This window comes from Electrona antarctica (genome assembly GCF_951216825.1).
Source record: "Electrona antarctica genome assembly, chromosome: 13".
In the NCBI taxonomy this organism is placed as follows: domain Eukaryota; kingdom Metazoa; phylum Chordata; class Actinopteri; order Myctophiformes; family Myctophidae; genus Electrona; species Electrona antarctica.
Genome location: NC_136794.1, coordinates 40,714,160 through 40,734,209, shown reverse-complemented (window position 1 = coordinate 40,734,209; position 20,050 = coordinate 40,714,160). Strand labels below are relative to the sequence as shown.

Below are 20,050 nucleotides of genomic sequence, written 5' to 3'. Positions count from 1 at the left end.
CAGCATTAAACTGTCACCCATTCATCAACGCTGGTACAGACCTCCGTTGACCTCTTATCTCTCTCTCTTCCTCATTGAAGACACATGATGCTGCTTGTCTATCTGGTCCATGTCAGAGGTGGTACTGGCTGTTCTGACTGGCTGTGTGGTCTGCCCTGCACTATGCTGTCTGTTCTGGCTCGTTTATACTTGGCGCGCCGGATGTCTAGCACAGACACCAAAAAAAAGACACTCTACAAGCTCACAAGGTGTCTCACTGTCACGGCATGATGCATTGTGAGCTTTGTAGATCGGCTGTTTTTTCGGTGCGAGACACAAAGTATAAAATAAATCAGGCTTTGCGCTCTGCTTTGGATGCTGCACATCATCAGCTTCATGCATTTCTTTACTCAACCTCCCCACACACCTACCCACGCACCAAGATATGTGTCTCTGTGCTGAAGGCTAGTACCGTACTTGATTGATTGAATTCTTTATTGGCAGAAATATAATCAGTACAGGGTACAGTCAAATCAGTACGGGGTACAGTCAAACAGAAATGTAATCAGTACAGGGTACAGTCAAACAGAAATGTAATCAGTACAGGGTACAGTCAAACAGAAATGTAATCAGTACAGGGTACAGTCAAACAGAAATGTAATCAGTACAGGGTGCAGTCAAACACACTGAACACCTAAAAAAAAAGTCCTTACGGTCTTGTTTCCATTCAGGTCCTGGGTAATGTACAATATTTGTACAAAATACAATACAAATTCGATAAATATCTTAAAACATTGCAACTATAGGAATGTTTTCTTATAGACAGTATTTCTCATTCCTTGGCTATAGCCCGATTTATACTTTATACTGTACATATACGCGTACATACACTGTTAAATAATACACTAATATAAAAATTAGGCATCATGTTATGGAAGACTACTGGGCCCGTATTCACGGAACAGGCTAAAAAGTGCCTCCTAAGTCGCCCGCGTAAACTCGCCAGCTAAGTTATTTATGCTTGAAGTCTGGCGTTGCCTGAAACTGCCCAAAATACAGCTTTTCTTAGATTGGTTCTGAGCAAAAGTGGGAAAGACGGATTTGAAGCATAGCGTGGTGTTTTTCATGAAAAGCAAATTAGCCCAACGTACTTCGAGCAGTGTTATGATTTAAGAGTACAAAGTATACTCCCTGTACAGTAGCTAGGGAGTATACTTTGTGAATAATATTCACAAAGTATACTCCCTAGCTACTGTACAGGGAGTATACTTTGTAAAAATACTGTATCGCACCAGAGACCATATTATGGTCTCTGGTGCGATACAGTATTTTGCATGTATTTCTCAAGAGCTTCATTTTAGTTAAAATGTATTTGGGTTTTAGTGGTGTCTGAGCAGTTGAAAGCTGTAGTGCAACAGTCATACTGTTATTGGTTTGCTATTGGTCGCAGACTTGGGATAGACTTATATGGCTTTTGTTTTGGGAAAGTCCTCCCCTCCTAAATGGCCATAGAGGAACATGACGCTAATGCTGAAAATTAGTGTGTTTGCGTTTTCAGGAATGATTATGTTCATTGTTGTGTACTATATACATTCATATACGTGCAACCAACCACTCTGAAACGCATGTCCATGTGTGTTTCACCACCACGCACACACACACGCACAGTAAGGTGTGTAGAGTGTGTGTGTGTGTGTGAGCCGGTCACTGTCTTTATGATGCAAGGTTCCAGTGAGGACCACATCAAGGTCTCCGGTGTTGTCGCGCAAGGACTCGCCACATCACCACGGCAACGTGCCTGGCAACCAAGGCCCGCAACGCAACGCCACCACCAGGTACAGAAACGTTTAACCCCTTTTGGGCGGGAACCCCTTTTGGTGTTTTTATGCATTGTGTTATGCTTTAGCTATTGGAAAATAGCAGATCTACAAGCTCATAGCGCGCCACCGAGTGGCGTGCTACGAGCTTGTAGGTCTGCTATTTTTGAAAAGTCGTGACAATGTGGTGCAAATCTTTGAATATATATTCTTTCAGAGCATAACGTTTTTAACTCAAATCTTTGCTTCTGGGGGGCGTCCCTGGAACAACATATATTCAGATGGTGGTCGGCGGCCAATTACACATATTTGTTGGGGTCCTTGACATGAAATGTTGAGCACCACTGATACAGAAACATAGGTATTTCAGAAAACTGTCAGGATTTAGAAGACATTGTTTTTTAAATATCGACGTCAGGCCTAAATGGGTTAATGGCCTTCTGTTTTTTTTATTATAACATTTGTATTGATTTCATTATGTTTTCACATAAAGATTTATCACAAATGCAAACCAAGAAAGTAGGACAAACTAGAGATGTATACATTAAAAGCACAAAAACAAACAAGAAAACAAAAAAGGGCAAGCAGCCTATCACAGTAATCATGAAACTATAGATACACAGTACAGTCAGTTATTAATTTAAAAATATATGTATACACACAACACATGTGGGCACATCACAAGGCAAATTGCAAGAGTACAGCTGGGGCTCTCCAATCCAATCAATCACTTCCTTTATAAATCAGAGTAGATAGATCCCTGTAATCTATGAATTATAAAGTTGTTTTCTCTCTTTTAGTTTGGCACTGAATCTTTCCATTGGAAGAACTCTGTAGATTTATCTATATAATACCACTGAGTCACTGGTGGAGGTTTTTCGTGAATCCAATTGAACAAAATGCATTTTCTAGCCACACAGAGCTTATTAAGTAGCTTAGCTCTGCTAGGATCTAATACCACGAATGTTGATGGCAACCCTAATAAACCTTTAATGGCCTTCTGTTTATCTCTGCCTGTCTTTCTTCAAGGTTCGCGGTTGTACTTTATTGTTATAAAAGTCCTTATGCACACTATACGGAGGACAGTTGTGTTGGATACATGCACTGGAAGAGTAGGAAAAGACTGGAATCCCGCACACTGCCTTCACTTTACAGAATTATATTTAAGCAGCAATGTTTCGGTCGGTCAGACCTTCATCAGGCATGCCTGATAAAAAAATAAATAAGATACAAATGTTTGTACTTTCTTATGTACATCTTATGTACAGGCACATAAGAGTAAAACTTATTTTTGTTTGGCTTCCTTCAGACAATGTAGCAGCATAGATCAAACGGCAACAACAGTAAAAAAGAAAATGAAACAAAAAGGATAGAATAAAGACTGAGAAAAAGAGCAAACGAAGAGTAAAATCCCCCCCTCTCTCTCTCTCATAAGTAGGCAACAGTGCAGCACTCTCTCTCTGTTTCTGGCACAACAGCGCCACTTTTGGTACTCATTGGTACTGGTGCTCATTAACGTCACACACACACAAACATACAAACATGAACACACGGGTGAACACACGGTTGACACGGACATTGCTGTTCCTTGGAGTGGTTGCACCACTCAAAAAGAGTATCATATGTACATGTGCGTGTTTTTCCTGTAGTAGCAAAGTTAGGTGAACTTTGTGTGAACAACTTCACAGCAGGCTATGTTCCATAAATATACAACAAATGTAGTTTAGCAACGTGCAATTCGAGCATAATAGTGCGAGAAGAGGACGAAGGTGTGTGTGGGCATTCGTTCATGAAGAAGAAAAAAACATTAAGAGTTCAAATGCAGAGATAAGGGGTTTCTGCCCATATAAAAACGATGCAACAATGCATATTAGTGAAGCCACTTCAGCACCCTCTGGTGGATAGACCACAAACACAATTTTGGTTGGTTTTGGAGGTAGAAGGGGGGGGGGGGGGGGGGGTGGTATTTAACTTTTTTAGTAGGAGTGTGATTTCTGAAATTCTTTTAGGCTTTTTTAAAGCTGCTATAAGCAATAATATGTCAAAATGTTAATGACCTTTTCATTTGTATTTCTTTTGGTATTCATCCAGCCAGCAATGGGTAGAACACTCCCACAAAAAATGTAGTCTCTGTGACACATCTAGGAGCCGCAATCTGCATTCAAAGATTTTCCTAGAAGCTTTGTCATTGGTCGATTTGCCTGTCTGCTTCCTGATTGGTTAGTCATTGCGACCGGGTTTTTTTTCGACCAATCACAAAGCTTCTAGGAACATATTTGAATGCAGATTGCGTCTCCTAGATCTGTCACAGAGTCTACATTGTTTTTGTGAGCGTTCTACCCATTGCTGGCTGTCTGAATACCAAAGAAATAAAAAGGTCATTCATTTTTTTTGCAGCTTTAAGTAAAAAAGAAATCCTAATGTTGTGAAAATCTTTTTGAAAATAACACAAATGTTTTTGGGGAAACTAAAATGTGTCATGCAAATGTGCCATGCAGCCACCCAGAAAATGACTCACCACCTACTGTACTGTTTTGGGGAAACAACAGTGCTCCAACATTGACCTAACGTGTGGCTTGTTCTCTGTCTCTGCAGCAGCAGCAGCAGCGGTGGTGGTGGTGCGGCACCAGAGCCTCGTCTGCTGTGGGAGCGGGTGGAGAAGCTGGTCCCCAGCAGGCCCGCGCCCACGGGGGGCAGCGGACACAGCCCCGCTGCTGCCCCTATAAACAGCACTGGCAGCGGAGGCTCCTCCAGACACAGCCCCGCTGCTGCCCCTATAAACAGCACTGGCAGCGGAGGCTCCTCCAGACACAGCCCCGCTGCTGCCCCGAACAGCACTGGCAGCGGAGGCTCCAGACACAGCCCCGCTTCTGCCCCTAACAGCACTGGCAGCGGAGGCTCCTCCAGACACAGCCCTGCTGCTGCCCCGAACAGCACTGGCAGCGGAGGCTCCTCCAGACACAGCCCTGCTGCTGCCCCGAACAGCACTGGGAGCGGAGGCTCCAGACACAGCCCCGTTGCTGCCCCTAACAGCACTGGGAGCGGAGGCTCCAGACACAGCCCCGCTGCTGCCCCGAACAGCACTGGCAGCGGAGGCTCCAGACACAGCCCCTCCGCTGCCACTAACGGCAGTGGAAGCGGAGGCTCCAGCTCCTCCAGCACCTCCAGTAACTCCAGCTCCAAGCCTGGCTCCCACTGTGGCTCTGGAGAGAGGTTCAGGCCCCGCTGTGAGTTCCACGGTGGATTGGAATGACCCGCATGACTGACAGACTAGACCAATTCAGACCCCAACATAAAAACGCATTAAGTGAACATTTATTTATAAGACCACATTTAAACGATTCTCAGTAAAATACAACTCCAAATTCATTGTGTAGATGTAGTGTATTTACTAGTATATACTAGTACACACGGCATTTGGTCACAAAGATGTGCATACACATATTACACACATGTAACACGTAAATTAAACCATATATATAGAATACACAAAAAACAACCTCAGCGTAAATGTAAATGCCCCGGTTTGTACAGACATACAAACAGCAGTAAAATCCTCAGTGTTCACTTAATATCGAGCCAACTTAGGAGCAGAACCAGAGCCGTTTTCAGACAGATGTTGCTTTGTGCGACCCAGTGACCTGTGACTCCACTGTCCCCCCCCCCCTTCTTCAGCGTCTTCCAAGTCAGAGGGCTCGCCCCTCCAGCGGTCCGAGAATGCTGGGAAAAAACCCGAGGAGAGGAGGGAGGTGGTCAGGCCGAACAGACCGGCGGTGAGATCTCGACCCCAGACTAGCCAGTAGTAGTGGTGGCACTAGCTAGCCTAGAAGTAGTTCTAAGTGCCGGCGGGTGCGAACGGTGCTTTTTGCTGTGTGGTTGGACTAACAGTGCTGCTTGGCTGTGTGAGGGATAACATAGTCGTGTTGCTCACTGGGGGAAAAGCATTGGAATGCGGGTTTGCTTTTGAAATCTGATGAAGTCAATGATTGTGGTAGATTTATTTTGTGTGAGACGGATGATTGTCTGTCCTGACAATGTTTTTTTTTTCTTTTCTCGTCTTTGTGTGTGTCCGTATGTGTCTGAATATTAACCAATGGCCTTCTTTGGATTGTGTCATGTGACCTACTCATGTCTCCCGATAGGGTGAAGTGGTAAGCCTTTGTAAAAATGTCGTTTCTCTCTGGATTGAGCTCTATTGGCTGAAGGGTTCCTCTCACTAAACGCTTTGCTTTCTCTCTCTCTCCCTTTTGGTCTTCTTGGCCTTTGCATGGGCCGTTTTAACTCATCCGTTCTCTCATTAAAACAAAGACTATGATACAATACCTTTTTCACCTTCACTTTCATGTTTCCTGCAGCTTTGTCTTCAATGCTCTAGTAGTCATGGTTTGGTTTCTGGTGGTGGCAGCGGTTTACCGTACAACCGTCATCTCTCTCTCTCCCTCTTCTCGCCTCATCTTATTGGCTCATTGCTACTACTCACACACAGGCTGACTGGCTTCTCACTGGCTGCCGAACCTGTCCGACTCTGACCTCACTTTTTCCTCTTCAACAGTTTTCTGTATCTCCTCCTTACAGCAGAGACTAACCGAAGCATAATCGATATGCTCCCACTGTGTATGTTTGCTTTGACAACACTGTCACAAATGGCTTGTGCAAAGAAACCTTTGCTTGGGTACTGGACACAAAGGAAAGAGCCCGAGAAACAAAATAACCCAAAGCCTGACTTAATATTTTTGGCGGCGTTGCGCTGAAAATAGCTGATCTACAAGCTTGTTAGATTGGCTGTTTTTTTGTGCGTGTCACGGCCGGTACGACCAAGCGTTAAGTTTGACCGTGCGTCCTCTTGACCTTTCAGGACCTCACGGCCCTGGCGAAGGAGCTGCGCGCGGTGGAGGAGGTGCGTCCTCCGCACAAGGTGACGGACTACTCCTCGTCCAGCGATGACTCAGGCACCACCGACGAAGACGACGACGAAGAGGTGGATCAGGACGGAGGTGAAGAGTCCACCTCCGGCCCCGAGGACTCCAAAGCTTTGTATGTACACCACATTTAACCTTTTGGTATTATTTATTGGCCTGTATGAATAAATATAACCCTGACAGTATTAGCATCACACTTCGCCTACTGAGCTACAAAGGACAGACCCAGATTTTGTAATACTTTAGCTATTGAAAAATAGCAGATCTACAAGCTCGTAGCGCGCCACCGGGTGGCGCGCTACAAGCTTGTAGGTCTGCTGTTTTTGAAAAATCGTGAAAATGCGGCACAAATCTTTGAATATATATTCTTTCTTTTTTTTTCGACGTCGGGCCTAAATGGGTTAAACCCAAGTTTGGGAAGGTGCTGAACGACAAACGGTATAAGGAAGAACAAAATAAAACGCTCACACACTTTTTATTGCACCAGAATTATCCATCACATTACTCAGGGAAAATAAGGAACCCTATGTAACATACTGTGTAGGTTGTGGAGTGCTATATCTGGCGGCCGGCTGTCTGTCTATAGCACATTTAACATATGATATATTCATCCTTATCCTTCAGTTCTTCCAGGCTGAGCAACGGAGAGACGGAGTCGGTGAAAACCATGATTGTTCACGACGAGGGCGAAGGTGACGCCAAATGCAAAGACGGCACGCTGGTCGTCAGACAGGTACAGCGACGTCGGACAAAGCAACTCTGTGTAACGCTGGCATATCAGACACTTTCAGTTCTTCCGTTGTGTTTTTTTTTCCATCCATTCCCTGATGTTTTTGCCACTGCATTTGTGTTTTGTTGTGTCTCTCTTGTTGTTGGAGGCGTTGTGTTGGCGGTGGTACAGAGTTGGAGAGTTAGAGAGAGTTTTAGATACAGATACAGTATGACTAAGGCCTTTTAACTGACTTCATATTTGCTGCTTTTTAAAAGGGACAGGGTTATAAACGATCTATTAATTCTTCCAACGTATAGCCTACTGCATACGCTGTACTGTACATACAAAAAAGAAATAAAAATAGTATTACATTATCACATTGTCATTACGACTGAATTATGACAACCGTTTGAAGGAATACTAACATACGTTTCTCTTTCTGTCTGTAGAATAGCCGCCGTAGTTGGCCCTTCTCCCTAGCTAACACCTTCCCTTCCTCTCGGCTCATACGCATCACACCCAGACCCAAGGTTCTGTATCCCTCTTTGTACTTCCAGAGTGCAGGTGACGGCAAACAAAAGCGCCCCGTCCCCAGTCCGGGGCAGGGGCAGGGCCAAAGCCCCGCCGGCCTGCTCACGGGCTTCGCCCCGAGTCCCGGCTCCGTGCCGGGCTCCGGGCCGCTCGGCCACCACACCCCCACCAACCCACACCACCACCAACACCACCATCACCACCACCACCACCCCCCACACCCAGGCGCAGGGCAGCAGCCGCAGCATGCAGACAGGAACGGCTTTGCCGGCCGCATTCACCTCCTCCCCGACCTGATCCAGCAGAGCCACCATCCCTCCTCCTCCCTCCCCTCGTCTCCCTCCTCCTCCATCTCCCCGTCCCCCTCCAGCCTCGCCAGCCCCTCATCCATGTCCCCCCAGAGCCCCCTGGATAAGCTCGCCATCCTCATGGAGGTACGTTGGCTCCCTTGCGCCTCTCGGGCCAAGGCTGCGTTTTCTCTTCCATTCAGTGCTGAAGTAGAAGGAACTGGGGAGAAGTCTGGATCATCATGGCCAGTAGAACACAGTAAAGGCTTATTTCTAATTTAAAAAAATGACCATAGATAGACCAGTGGTTCTCAAACATTTTCATGTCAAGGAAGGTTGAAAGGGTTGAAAAGGGAAAAACCTTGGCAATGCGTGATAAATAGATTAATTAATCCTGGCGGTCAAACTCAGCGGTCGGTGCAGTGGCTGTTCAAAGGCAACTTTAATCATAGGCAGGGAAGCCTGAACGACGGTCTTAAAAGTCCGGCACCGATCCTGTTAAGTAACCCTGGGAGTCCCCCGGACCCCCACTTTGAGAACCACTGACAAGTATGCATTCATATTATTATAATTACTATTTATTATTATTATTATTTAAAAGAAAATGTCCGCTGAAACGACATCATTCGTTTTGGAGGGACACTTGGGTTGCGGTGCACAACCAACCACTCACATGGTGCGTGTGCACTGCTATCCCACAATGCTACGCTAACAGGGCTGTGATGATACGGTCTTCTTCACATCTTCCTCCTATCGCCTGGATCGGTTGGAGCGCCCTCGTTTGTGGCAGCCCTCTCTGGCAATCTGAGTTCTCGTTCCACTTTTCCCTCTACTGACACAAGCTTCTATTAACCAGATGACCCAGGTGGAGGGACACTTTCTGAGACTTTTTTTCAAAGACAATTTAAAAGAAGATTTTTGTGGGTGTTTTTTTTTTATGTTACACTGATAGGAATAGCCTTTAACCAATTTAGAACCCTCTTATTACCTTTACACAATTAACTAAGAATTTTACTTCTCAATACATCATTATGACTGAGAACCTCATCTTCACATGCCGGCCGCTTTGGTCTTGCGTCACACGAGGGACACACTTTAAGAGAAAAGCGCCCGCTGTGTTAATGAACAATTGAACCAACGTGTCTACAGAGTGAGTTTTGTTAGGCTCAAAATAGACATAATAGCCAGATTGATGGCGATATAATTTTGCTGGATCCTCTGCCATAGATTATCCGTCCAAGCAAACCCCCCTGAGATTCATCTGAAGGAATGTATTCCTCACGTTGACTCCTGCTCAGTAAATCACTCAAAATGTTCCCCAGATAACGTTTGACAGCGAGGGCAACGTTTAGAGGAGGAGGACGCCAGGTATTTTAATTGTCCTTCCTCTTTTTATTTTTTTTATTTTTATTTTTGGATTGGAGCATTTCATTTGTTTTACCCTCCACCATGAGCCCTTTGTGTTTTTTTTGCCTGTTCTAATTTTCCCCCCCAGTATATCATCTCTCCTCGTCAAAGTCCCGTTGCATTTCTCTATTTTGCATGTCCTCAGTTTCATCTTTGTTTGCTCATCTCGTCGGTCATCTCTACTGCATGTTGTGTCTCTCGAAACAGACGTTTTCTTCTCCTTTATGATTATGTAGTGTATCTACCTACGAGCATCACATGTAATAAACGAATAACAATATTGTATAAATCAGGGGTTCTCAACCCGTGGGTCGCGACCCCTCGGGGGGTCGCCAAATTATTTTGGGGGGTCCCCAAAATATTTTCAAAAAAATATATATATATATTTTTTTAAATTGTATTTTCACGATTTTTCAAAAATAGCAGACCTACAAGTTCATAGCGCGCCACTCGGTTGCGCGCTATGAGCTTGTAGATCTGCTATTTTTCAATAGCTAAATTATAACAATGCTTAAAACACCAAAAGGGGTTCCCGCCCAAAATGGTTTAAGGTTATTGTAGCAGTCAATTTATATTGGGGGTCGGGAGGGGGCGGGGCGGGGGTCCCGAGACATTGCCAAAGCATTTCCGGGGGTCCCCGGCCAAAAACGTTGAGAACCCCTGATGTAGCACGCAGTAAGAGCCTCATCTCACAGCGTTTCCTCTCCTCCGCTGCAGAGCCAGTCCAGCAGTAACACCATGCAGAAACACAAGTCCTCCTCCTCCTTCACGCCGTTCATCGACCCGCGCCTCCTCCAGGTCTCTCCGTCCACCGGCAGCGCCTTGAACAACGTCGGTAAGAGGACGTTTAGAAAGACGGCAATTTGAACAAATACGGGATAAATCCCTTTGCCTTTTTTTTTTGTGGCTTTCGCCTTTATTTTGGGGACAGACAGTAGGTTGACAGGAAATGGGGAGAGATGGGGGGGTTGACATGCAGTAAAGGCCGTCGGGATCGGGAGTCGAACCCGCGGCACACTGCCAGACTGGATTACCAGCCAAGGTGCCTGGACCGCTGAGCCACAGCCCAGGCCATCCCTTTGCCTTTTTGACAGGAACTGAAAGGTCCACTACATCATCAGTGGTTTTCAACACTTTTCATATCGAGGTCTATTGTTTCTTTGCCATTTGAGCCACGGACCACCATTTGATGAGATTTTTAGCCTCTCGGACTCAAAATATTTTGTTGTCGTTGGATAAGATTTTGACTACAATTCCATGCTGTATTGATGTTGGTACACAGGGAAGTACAGTACAATACAAGGTCTGCTAAAAGGATGAATCCAAGAAAGCCTATATTTGCTTGTTTCCATAGGGGGTCCTTTTGTACTCAATTAATCAAAAACATGTAAAAAACGTCACGTAAACGAGTAGAAAACAAAAAGCAACACTACTATTTACCATTATTAGACCCTGTCTGGTTTATACAGTACATAATTCATGTCATATTCAAGTCTACCTTCATAGCTTTCAAATTTAAAGTTGTTAAATATGTCATATTCTCTTTGGCAAGGTATCGTAATCCTTTGGTTACCTTACGTTAATAAACCCTGCTCACGGTTCGCCTGTAGCGAAACAAAGGCAAGCGTCTCTCTAATGCTGACCCCTTCCTTTGCCATCATTTGACCCTCTCTGGCCCGTCGAATTCTACATCCATCCTAACCGTACACGTACGGGTCGTACACCCCTATACCTACCCTAAGCCCTGCCCTTTGACCTTTTAGGCTACGGTGCCGAAGCCAGGCTGGCGGAGGCGCTGAGGGCCGACCCGTCGAGGAAGGGCTCGGTGGTGAACGTCAACCCGGTGAACACGCGCCCGCAGAGCGACACGCCCGAGATCCGCAAGTACAAGAAGAGGTTCAACTCTGAGATCCTGTGTGCCGCGCTCTGGGGTAAGACCGTGCATTAACTAAGACAATATACGTACTGTAGCACTGTAGTGGTTTTTGACACATTTTCATTTCAAGGTCCGTTATCGGCATTTGAGCCATGGACCACCATTTTATTTAATTTAGCCTCTCAGATCCAAAACGTTACGAATATTTTGTTGTCGTTGGATAAGCTTTTGTCTACAATTCCATGCTTTTGGCAAAATGTTGATCAAAATAACAATAACAATATTGAGTCTTGGTTTTAGTCATCATAGCTGAACATTTTTTTACATGTCTTTAGTCGACGAAATGAACACTGCTAGAACACTCATCAGCAAGTCAATAGATCTAATGTTAAAGAGATGAAATAAAAGACAATAAAATGTTATTTTGTGTGCGTGTGTGTGCGTGTGTGTAGGGGTGAACTTGCTGGTGGGCACAGAGAGTGGGCTGATGCTGTTGGATCGTAGCGGTCAGGGGAAGGTTTATCCTCTGATCAGCCGACGGCGTTTCCAGCAGATGGACGTGCTGGAAGGACTCAACGTCCTTGTCACTATATCAGGTACTAAAAGAGAAAGTGATTCTCAGAGTGGGTGCCCGGGGACCCCCAGGGGTCCTTGAGTGAGTTCCAGGGGGTCCCCAGCTATGATGGATAGTTAGGAACCAAATGGACCCTCATAGGTCTGTAACTCTTGAGTTAAATTAACAGTGATTTTACAATATAAATTGGGGTCCCAGAGATAGAAATGCCATTAAATGGGTTTAGAATCACTGCTAGAGCCGTAGAAATCTTCCCCTGTTTTCAAATGGGGGTCCGCAGCCTAATAGGTGTCAATTTGGGGGTCCTTGACATGAAAGAGTTTGAGAACCTCTGCTGTAGAACAAGTGATTCTCAAAGTGGGTGCCATGGTGCAAGTCCAGGGCTGATGTAGAATATTTAAATTATATTTGGAATTGATCAATATCACTCTTAGACCCTCTACTCTCAACCAGTGGTTCCCAAACTTTTTCATGTCAAGGACCCCCAAATCGACACTAATTAGCCCCGGGGGGGTCTACCAATGCCATAGAACAGTGATTCTCAAACGATTTCACATCAAGGAAGGACACCCAAACGATATTATCTATTTGACCACGGACCCCCCCACTCTGAAAATACCAGGGATTTGTGTTGTGAAAATAATCACAATAATAGCCGAAGCCCCCCCCCCCCCCCCCCGGAACCCCCTCAAAGACCCCACTTTGAGAACCAGTGGCATAGACGTAGAACGGAGTAGATCGGGATGTTTCCGTCCTACGCTGTGCCTCCGTCGTCGCGTCGCACAGGGTAGACGGGGAAGAGGATGACGTCTGTTTGAATTCAGAGTCGTTGTGCACGCCTGTTCCCATAGCGATACGCGTCACCGGGTTGCCCAGCATTAAAGTAGGTGGCTGGGAACACAGAAGTAGGGCGCTTAGTACAGACCCATCTGTACTATTTATATCTGTTTCAGGTACATGCGCGTACGCACACACACACACACACACACACACACACGTACTGTCCTTGTCTGTCATCGGGCAGTGCTGTCACAGGCGGGTGTCACAACCGTATTTCTACTGTAGCTAAACGGATGTTGAGTAAACCGCCTTTGCGCGTCAATACAATGTTATGTAAAACCTTGACTGTCTGTGCTGCTCAATGTTTTGCCACTCAGTCTAGATGAGGGGGGGGGGCGTGTCCCGGTGGCAAAGTGATGCATGTGCAATATACAATATACATACCGTTTCTCCCACTCCCCGTTTCTACCCCATATTCCACCTTTTCCCCTGATTCATCCCTCCCTCCCTCCCTCCTTCCCTCCCTCCCTCCCTCCCTCCCTCCATCCCTCTCTCCCTCCCTCCCTCCCTCCATCCCTCTCTCCCTCCCTCCCACCCTCCCACAGGTAAAAAGAACAAGTTGCGTGTGTACTACCTGTCCTGGCTCAGGAACAAGATCCTTCACAACGACCCAGAAGTAGAGAAGAAGCAGGGCTGGACCACCGTCGGAGAGCTGGAGGGCTGCGTTCACTACAAAGTTGGTATGTAACGTTGCACGACTAATGTTGGGTACATTCATAGTGTTGAATCAACAGTACCGCGACCAGTCCAGGCCCTGGACTGTGGAAACCTTGTACCGCATGTCCAAAGCTGTGCGTATTATTAGCTGCTATTTTAGTCACAAGATCTTGTTAATGTTTTCCATAAACATATTTATGAAGCCCACAGACAGAATTGGCCATATTCACTTTTCACTAACCAAAGTTACGCATGTAACTACGGTTCTATGAATCCCGAATGACCGCCATAGCACTCAGAATCCTCGTGGTCTCGTGAGAACATTCTGTGGGGACTGAACCCCTGGCGACCACTGGAAGATATAGCCTCTTCCAGGTCATCCAGGGGTCACAAGTGACATTGTTGGTATAACATGCACATTTGCATGTGCATTACATGCGCATTTCAGTGCTTTCATCCCTGCGGTCAGCAGACACGTGACGAGGTAGCTAGCACATTTCATAATTTGTATGAAATTACCCCATACTCTGTATGGGGAGTACGGATGGTAACTAGTGTTTTTGCTACAATGTTTTATTGTTGTATACTGATGCCAGCGTGCCAAAGGCAAATGTCCATTTTATGTAAGATTTAATGAACAATAAATAACGTTTTCTTTATCTTTTATAAATCCGGTGTATTTCCCACTGGATTGTAGTGCTCATTAATATGCGCTGTCCCTCCCAAATAAACGTATGAATAAATATGTACAGTATATATGTTTTGCTGTTACCGTGTTCTCACGCGTGTCCTTTTCATTTTGTTCCCCAGTGAAATACGAGAGGATCAAATTCCTGGTGCTGGCTCTGAAGAACTCTGTGGAGGTGTATGCCTGGGCGCCCAAACCCTACCACAAGTTCATGGCCTTCAAGGTGACTGCGTAAAGACCGTCCGTTTTTATCCATCCGAAAAGGTTTAACTCAAAACGTATTCATTGTCAATGAGTTACACAAATTATGGAAACGTCGTGCTCATTTCCATGTCTGACCGTGTGTGTGTGTGTGATTTAGTTTTTACATTGGACGATGGCTTTTTTTGGCCTGTTTTTTTTTTTTGACATGCTTAATTGCATTTTTGTCCAAGCGGCTGAAGGCAAGAGTGTCTGTCTGTCTCCAGTAGGCCAAATGAACACATTTTTCAAATCGTCTTGTTATAGTGCCACCAGGAAGCATTTTTACAAAACTTTTTTTTTATGTTACTCCTACATTTTGTCCAAATCAGTACACATTATCTCTGTAGTCAGATGATCGAGATGGATCTGTCAGATTTTCTTCTTTTCTTTTTTTTATTGGCTAAGATTGGCTTCGGCTTCGGCTAAGTTTGCAGGAGTGGCCCGTTTTGACCAAAATGCCTCAAATCATGAGCTTGTACATCGGCTCTTTTTGCCAAAGAGATTTGGTGTAGACGCTGGGGGAAAAGCGCTCCAAGTACAGCTAGAACTTTGATTGATTGACTACTTTATTTACAGTTTGCAAGGACAGGCACAGGGAAGTACAGTACAATTTCAATGTCTGTTAAAAGGATGAAAACCAGAAAAGCCTTTAGGCTTGTTTCCATTTGTGTCCTCACCAGCGTAAACCCTAAGTCTAGACTCTAGCGAGTCCACGTGCTTCATCGGTTCTTGTATTCTTTGTTTTGTTTTACTGAGAATAAGGTTAGAAATAAGTTTAGGGTTTTACTGGGGTTAAGTTTAGGAATGGGGTTTAAGGTTAGGTTTAACCGTTTAAGCATCATTTACTTGGATTAAATCCCAGGCTGAGCAGTTCCGCTGGCTGTACGCCGGGCGCGAGTTGGTATTCGTTCACAAGCCTCTACTGGTTGACCTGACCTTTCTGTTTCTCTGTTGTTTCTAGTCGTTTGGTGACCTGGTCCACAAGCCTCTACTGGTTGACCTGACCTTTCTGTTTCTCTGTTGTTTCTAGTCGTTTGGCGACCTGGTCCACAAGCCTCTACTGGTTGACCTGACCTTTCTGTTTCTCTGTTGTTTCTAGTCGTTTGGTGACCTGGTCCACAAGCCTGTACTGGTTGACCTGACCTTTCTGTTTCTCTGTTGTTTCTAGTCGTTTGGTGACCTGGTCCACAAGCCTCTACTGGTTGACCTGACCTTTCTGTTTCTCTGTTGTTTCTAGTCGTTTGGTGACCTGGTCCACAAGCCTCTACTGGTTGACCTGACCTTTCTGTTTCTCTGTTGTTTCTAGTCGTTTGGTGACCTGGTCCACAAGCCTCTACTGGTTGACCTGACCTTTCTGTTTCTCTGTTTCTAGTCGTTTGGTGACCTGGTCCACAAGCCTCTACTGGTTGACCAGACCTTTCTGTTTCTCTGTTGTTTCTAGTCGTTTGGTGACCTGGTCCACAAGCCTCTACTGGTTGACCTGACCTTTCTGTTTCTCTGTTGTTTCTAGTCGTTTGGTGACCTGGTCCACAAGCCTCTACTGGTTGACCTGACCTTTCTGTTTCTGTTGTTTGTAGTCGTTTGGTGACCTGGTCAACAAGCCTCTACTGGTTGACCTGACCTTTCTGTTTCTCTGTTGTTTCTAGTCGTTTGGTGACCTGGTCCACAAGCCTCTACTGGTTGACCTGACCTTTCTGTTTCTCTGTTGTTTCTAGTCGTTTGGTGACCTGGTCCACAAGCCTCTACTGGTTGACCTGACCTTTCTGTTTCTCTGTTGTTTCTAGTCGTTTGGTGACCTGGTCCACAAGCCTCTACTGGTTGACCTGACCTTTCTGTTTCTCTGTTGTTTCTAGTCGTTTGGTGACCTGGTCCACAAGCCTCTACTGGTTGACCTGACCTTTCTGTTTCTCGGTTGTTTCTAGTCGTTTGGTGACCTGGTCCACAAGCCTCTACTGGTTGACCTGACAGTGGAAGAGGGTCAGAGGTTAAAGGTCATCTATGGCTCCTGCTCAGGCTTCCATGCCGTGGACGTCGACTCGGGAGCCGTCTACGACATCTACCTGCCCACGCACGTACGTGCACCACACACACACACACACCTTCTACCTGCCCGCGCACGTACGTGCACCACACACACACACACCTTCTACCTGCCCGCGCACGTACTCGCACACGCACACACACTCACACACACACTATATACTGTAGATACGGACCCCGCCGCTAGGGGACGTTATATCCCAGGTCCGTATATATACGGACCCCAATGTATAGTCCGTCTATATAATGGTTGAGTCCCACGGCAGCTTTTAACATTGGTCTGGTTGCTATGGAAACGCCCCACCGTTCCAGCTATGGGATTGAAAATATAATCACCGTGTAAAGCAGTTGAAAGGAGGATTTTCAAACGTCCATAAATCGTAATCCAGGAGAGCTGTCCTTGGTGGATCTTCTGCCATCCAAATTTCGGATTTCATTTGTGCTTCTGACGAAAGGTAAACAGTGTGTGCTTGTGCCAATGATACTAATATAAAGTGTGCAGTGAGTGTGGAACAACATATTTTCAGATGGGTGGTCGGCGGGCAATTACATATATTTTTTTGGGGTCCTTGACACTTTTGTAGGTCTAAATGGGTTAATCATGGAGTGGAGTATGATTGGATTCATTGTGGTTCCTCAGATCACGAGCCACATCCAGTCCCACGCCATCATCATCCTGCCCAACACGGACGGCATCGAGCTGCTGGTCTGCTACGAGGACGAGGGAGTGTACGTCAACACCTACGGACGCATCACCAAGGATGTGGTGCTGCAGTGGGGAGAGATGCCCACCTCAGTGGGTGAGTGTGTTTGTGTGTGTGGGTGGGTGGGTGCGTGCATGCGTGCGTGCGTTCATGCGATGAATGGTGCTGCAGTGCGGCGAGATACCCACCTCAGAGTGTGCGTGTGTGTGCGTGTTAGGGGCTAAAACTAACTGAATTAGAAAACAATAAGTCAAAACTAACTAAAACTAAACTATAATGACAAATACAAAACTATTATAACCTTCCCCTGGTGCACAACATTATGAGCATGGTAATAAAACAATGCCTCTCTCTGTCTCTCCCCTCCAGCCTACATCCGTTCCAACCAGATTATGGGCTGGGGAGAGAAGGCCATCGAGATCCGCTCGGTGGAGACCGGTCATCTGGACGGGGTCTTCATGCACAAGAGAGCCCAGAGACTCAAGTTCCTCTGTGAGAGAAATGACAAGGTAGGACTCGGTAGTTTATTAGAGAAATGACAAGGTAGGACCCGGTAGTTTATTAGAGAAATGACAAGGTAGGACTCAGTAGTTTATTAGAGAAATGACAAGGTAGGACTCGGTAGTTTATTAGAGAAATGACAAGGTAGGACTCAGTAGTTTATTAGAGAAATGACAAGGTAGGACTCGGTAGTTTATTAGAGAAATGACAAGGTAGGACCCGGTAGTTTATTAGAGAAATGACAAGGTAGGACCCGGTAGTTCATTAGAGAAATGACAAGGTAGGACCCGGTAGTTTATTAGAGAAATGACAAGGTAGGACCCGGTAGTTTATTTGCCGTAGCATGTCTAGGACCCCCACATTGACACTCATTAGCCCGCAGACCCCCCATTTGAAAATATTTTCCAAGGAGGACCTTCATAAGAGAAGGTTTTTACGGCTCTAGCAGGTGATTCTCAACCGGTTTAATTTCAAGGACCCCCAGTTTGACATGGATTTAGGCTACGGTCCCCCATTTAATGGCATTTCTATCTCTGGGGCCCCCAATTTATATTGTAAAATCAATGTTATTTTAACTCTGAGAGTGTACAAATGGAACCAAATGGACCCTAACATTGGTACACTCTTCTAAACTATCATTTAGCTGGGGACCCCCTGGAACTCCCTCAAGGATTCCTGGACCCCACTTTGGGAACCACTGCCATAGCTCAGTGCACTCTTTCGCCGTTTCCCTAGAGAAATGTGATGATGTGTCCCCCGGGGACCCAAACCAGTGGAAATAGCCGATCGACAAGCTCACAACATGTCGTAGATCAGTGGTTTTCAACCAGTGGTAAATGGTGCATTTATATAGCGCCTTTATCCAAGGCGCTTTACATAGATTGTGCATTACATTCACCCATTCACACACACATTCATACACCGATGGCAGCGGAAACCATGCAAGGCACCAACTAGCACATCAGGAGCAATTAGGGGTTCAGTGTCTTGCTCAAGGACACTTCGACAGTAACTCTGGGGGAGCCCGGGTTCGAACTGGCAACCTTGCGGTTCCCATCCAGGCACTCTACCCCTGAGCCACCACCGCCCCAAGTGGTCCTTGAGGCGGTTCCATGTGGTCCCCAGCTAAATGATGGAGAGTTGGTAAACAAATGGACCCTTAGATCTTTGACTCTTGAGGGCCTATAATGAAACCAAATGTTACCGTTTCTGACCGAGGCTAAGTGATAGAATATTTTGTAATTTTCGTTTTTTCATTTCATGTGAAAGCAGGGAATCATAGCTTCAAATTGACATTGGTTGTTCAGTTTGACCCACCAGTTTTGGAGTTATGGCGAGTTGAGAAAACAGGCTTGAAAGGTTCACTTCTGTGCATTTATTTCATATTTACATGTAGATTTCAACTATTTACATGTCGATTTCATACTCTATGTGAAGAGTCTGCCTGTGCTATTAACTCATTTTGGATAAAAAAATATTTTTTTCTCCTCCTGAACAGTTACGCCATGACTGTCTCTGTATCAGAAAGAGTCACAAATGGACCCGTACGGGTCCATTTCGTTTCCTAAACATCTACATTAATTTATTCACAAGAAGTCTACATAATTAGAGAATGTTATTTTGATCAATGTTTCAGCCACGTTTGTTATCTGTACCAAATCAATACAGCATGGAATTGTTTAGTTTTGGGTCTGAGTTTAGTTTTGGGTCTGACAGGCTAAATCTCCTCATGATTCCATGGTCCATGGCTCAAATGCTCCAATGAATAATGGACCTAGACATGAAAAGGGTAGAAAACCACTGTTGATAGATAGATCGGCTATTTTCGCTACTTCTAAAAATATATGAAGTATGATTGTAGAACATTTTTTTAATTCCTTTTCAATTTATGAAAAAAACAAAACAAAACAAGAAAGTATGCTTGATAACGTAATAATGTTGGTCTGCATGGATTATCAGTCACCACGACTGATATCAGTCGGCATGTCTTCTATAGAAGTGTGTCCTGCACCAAAAATAGGCTATCTACAAGCTTACACCACGTCGCGCTGGGACGCGTTGTAAGCTTGTAGATAGCCTATTTTCGGTTATTAGTTATTTCAGTCTTCCAGAAAACCCTAATGATCTCGGATATTTCATAAACGCAATCGTTAACGCCTGCAATTGTCTTCAACTGCTGTTCACTGGTTAGCTGTATGGCTACCAAAACATCATCGTGTTACATATTGTGTTAAGTGTGTCGGACACACGGCGCTAGTGTGTGGTGAGTCCTTTC

At 45.3% G+C, this 20,050-nt stretch overlaps 1 protein-coding gene across 8 annotated transcripts in view; it reads left to right on the top strand.

The window, feature by feature from the left end:
- The window catches only part of LOC306934769 (mitogen-activated protein kinase kinase kinase kinase 4-like), a 143,444-nt gene that overhangs the window by 119,779 nt on the left and 3,615 nt on the right, over positions 1-20,050 (top strand). For 5 of the 8 annotated variants that reach the window (XM_079517534.1, XM_079517535.1, XM_079517531.1 and 2 more), the window contains 14 exons: positions 1,705-1,814; positions 4,392-5,023; positions 5,472-5,569; positions 6,652-6,830; positions 7,340-7,448; positions 7,985-8,392; positions 10,370-10,487; positions 11,416-11,583; positions 11,981-12,124; positions 13,488-13,622; positions 14,410-14,510; positions 16,453-16,602; positions 17,211-17,370; positions 17,644-17,783. In XM_079517534.1, the coding sequence (XP_079373660.1) occupies positions 1,705-1,814; positions 4,392-5,023; positions 5,472-5,569; positions 6,652-6,830; positions 7,340-7,448; positions 7,985-8,392; positions 10,370-10,487; positions 11,416-11,583; positions 11,981-12,124; positions 13,488-13,622; positions 14,410-14,510; positions 16,453-16,602; positions 17,211-17,370; positions 17,644-17,783 (2,652 nt within the window). The remainder of the gene's footprint in view (positions 1-1,704; positions 1,815-4,391; positions 5,024-5,471; positions 5,570-6,651; positions 6,831-7,339; positions 7,449-7,984; positions 8,393-10,369; positions 10,488-11,415; positions 11,584-11,980; positions 12,125-13,487; positions 13,623-14,409; positions 14,511-16,452; positions 16,603-17,210; positions 17,371-17,643; positions 17,784-20,050) is intronic. The other 3 variants (XM_079517536.1, XM_079517533.1, XM_079517530.1) reach the window with 2 other exon arrangements.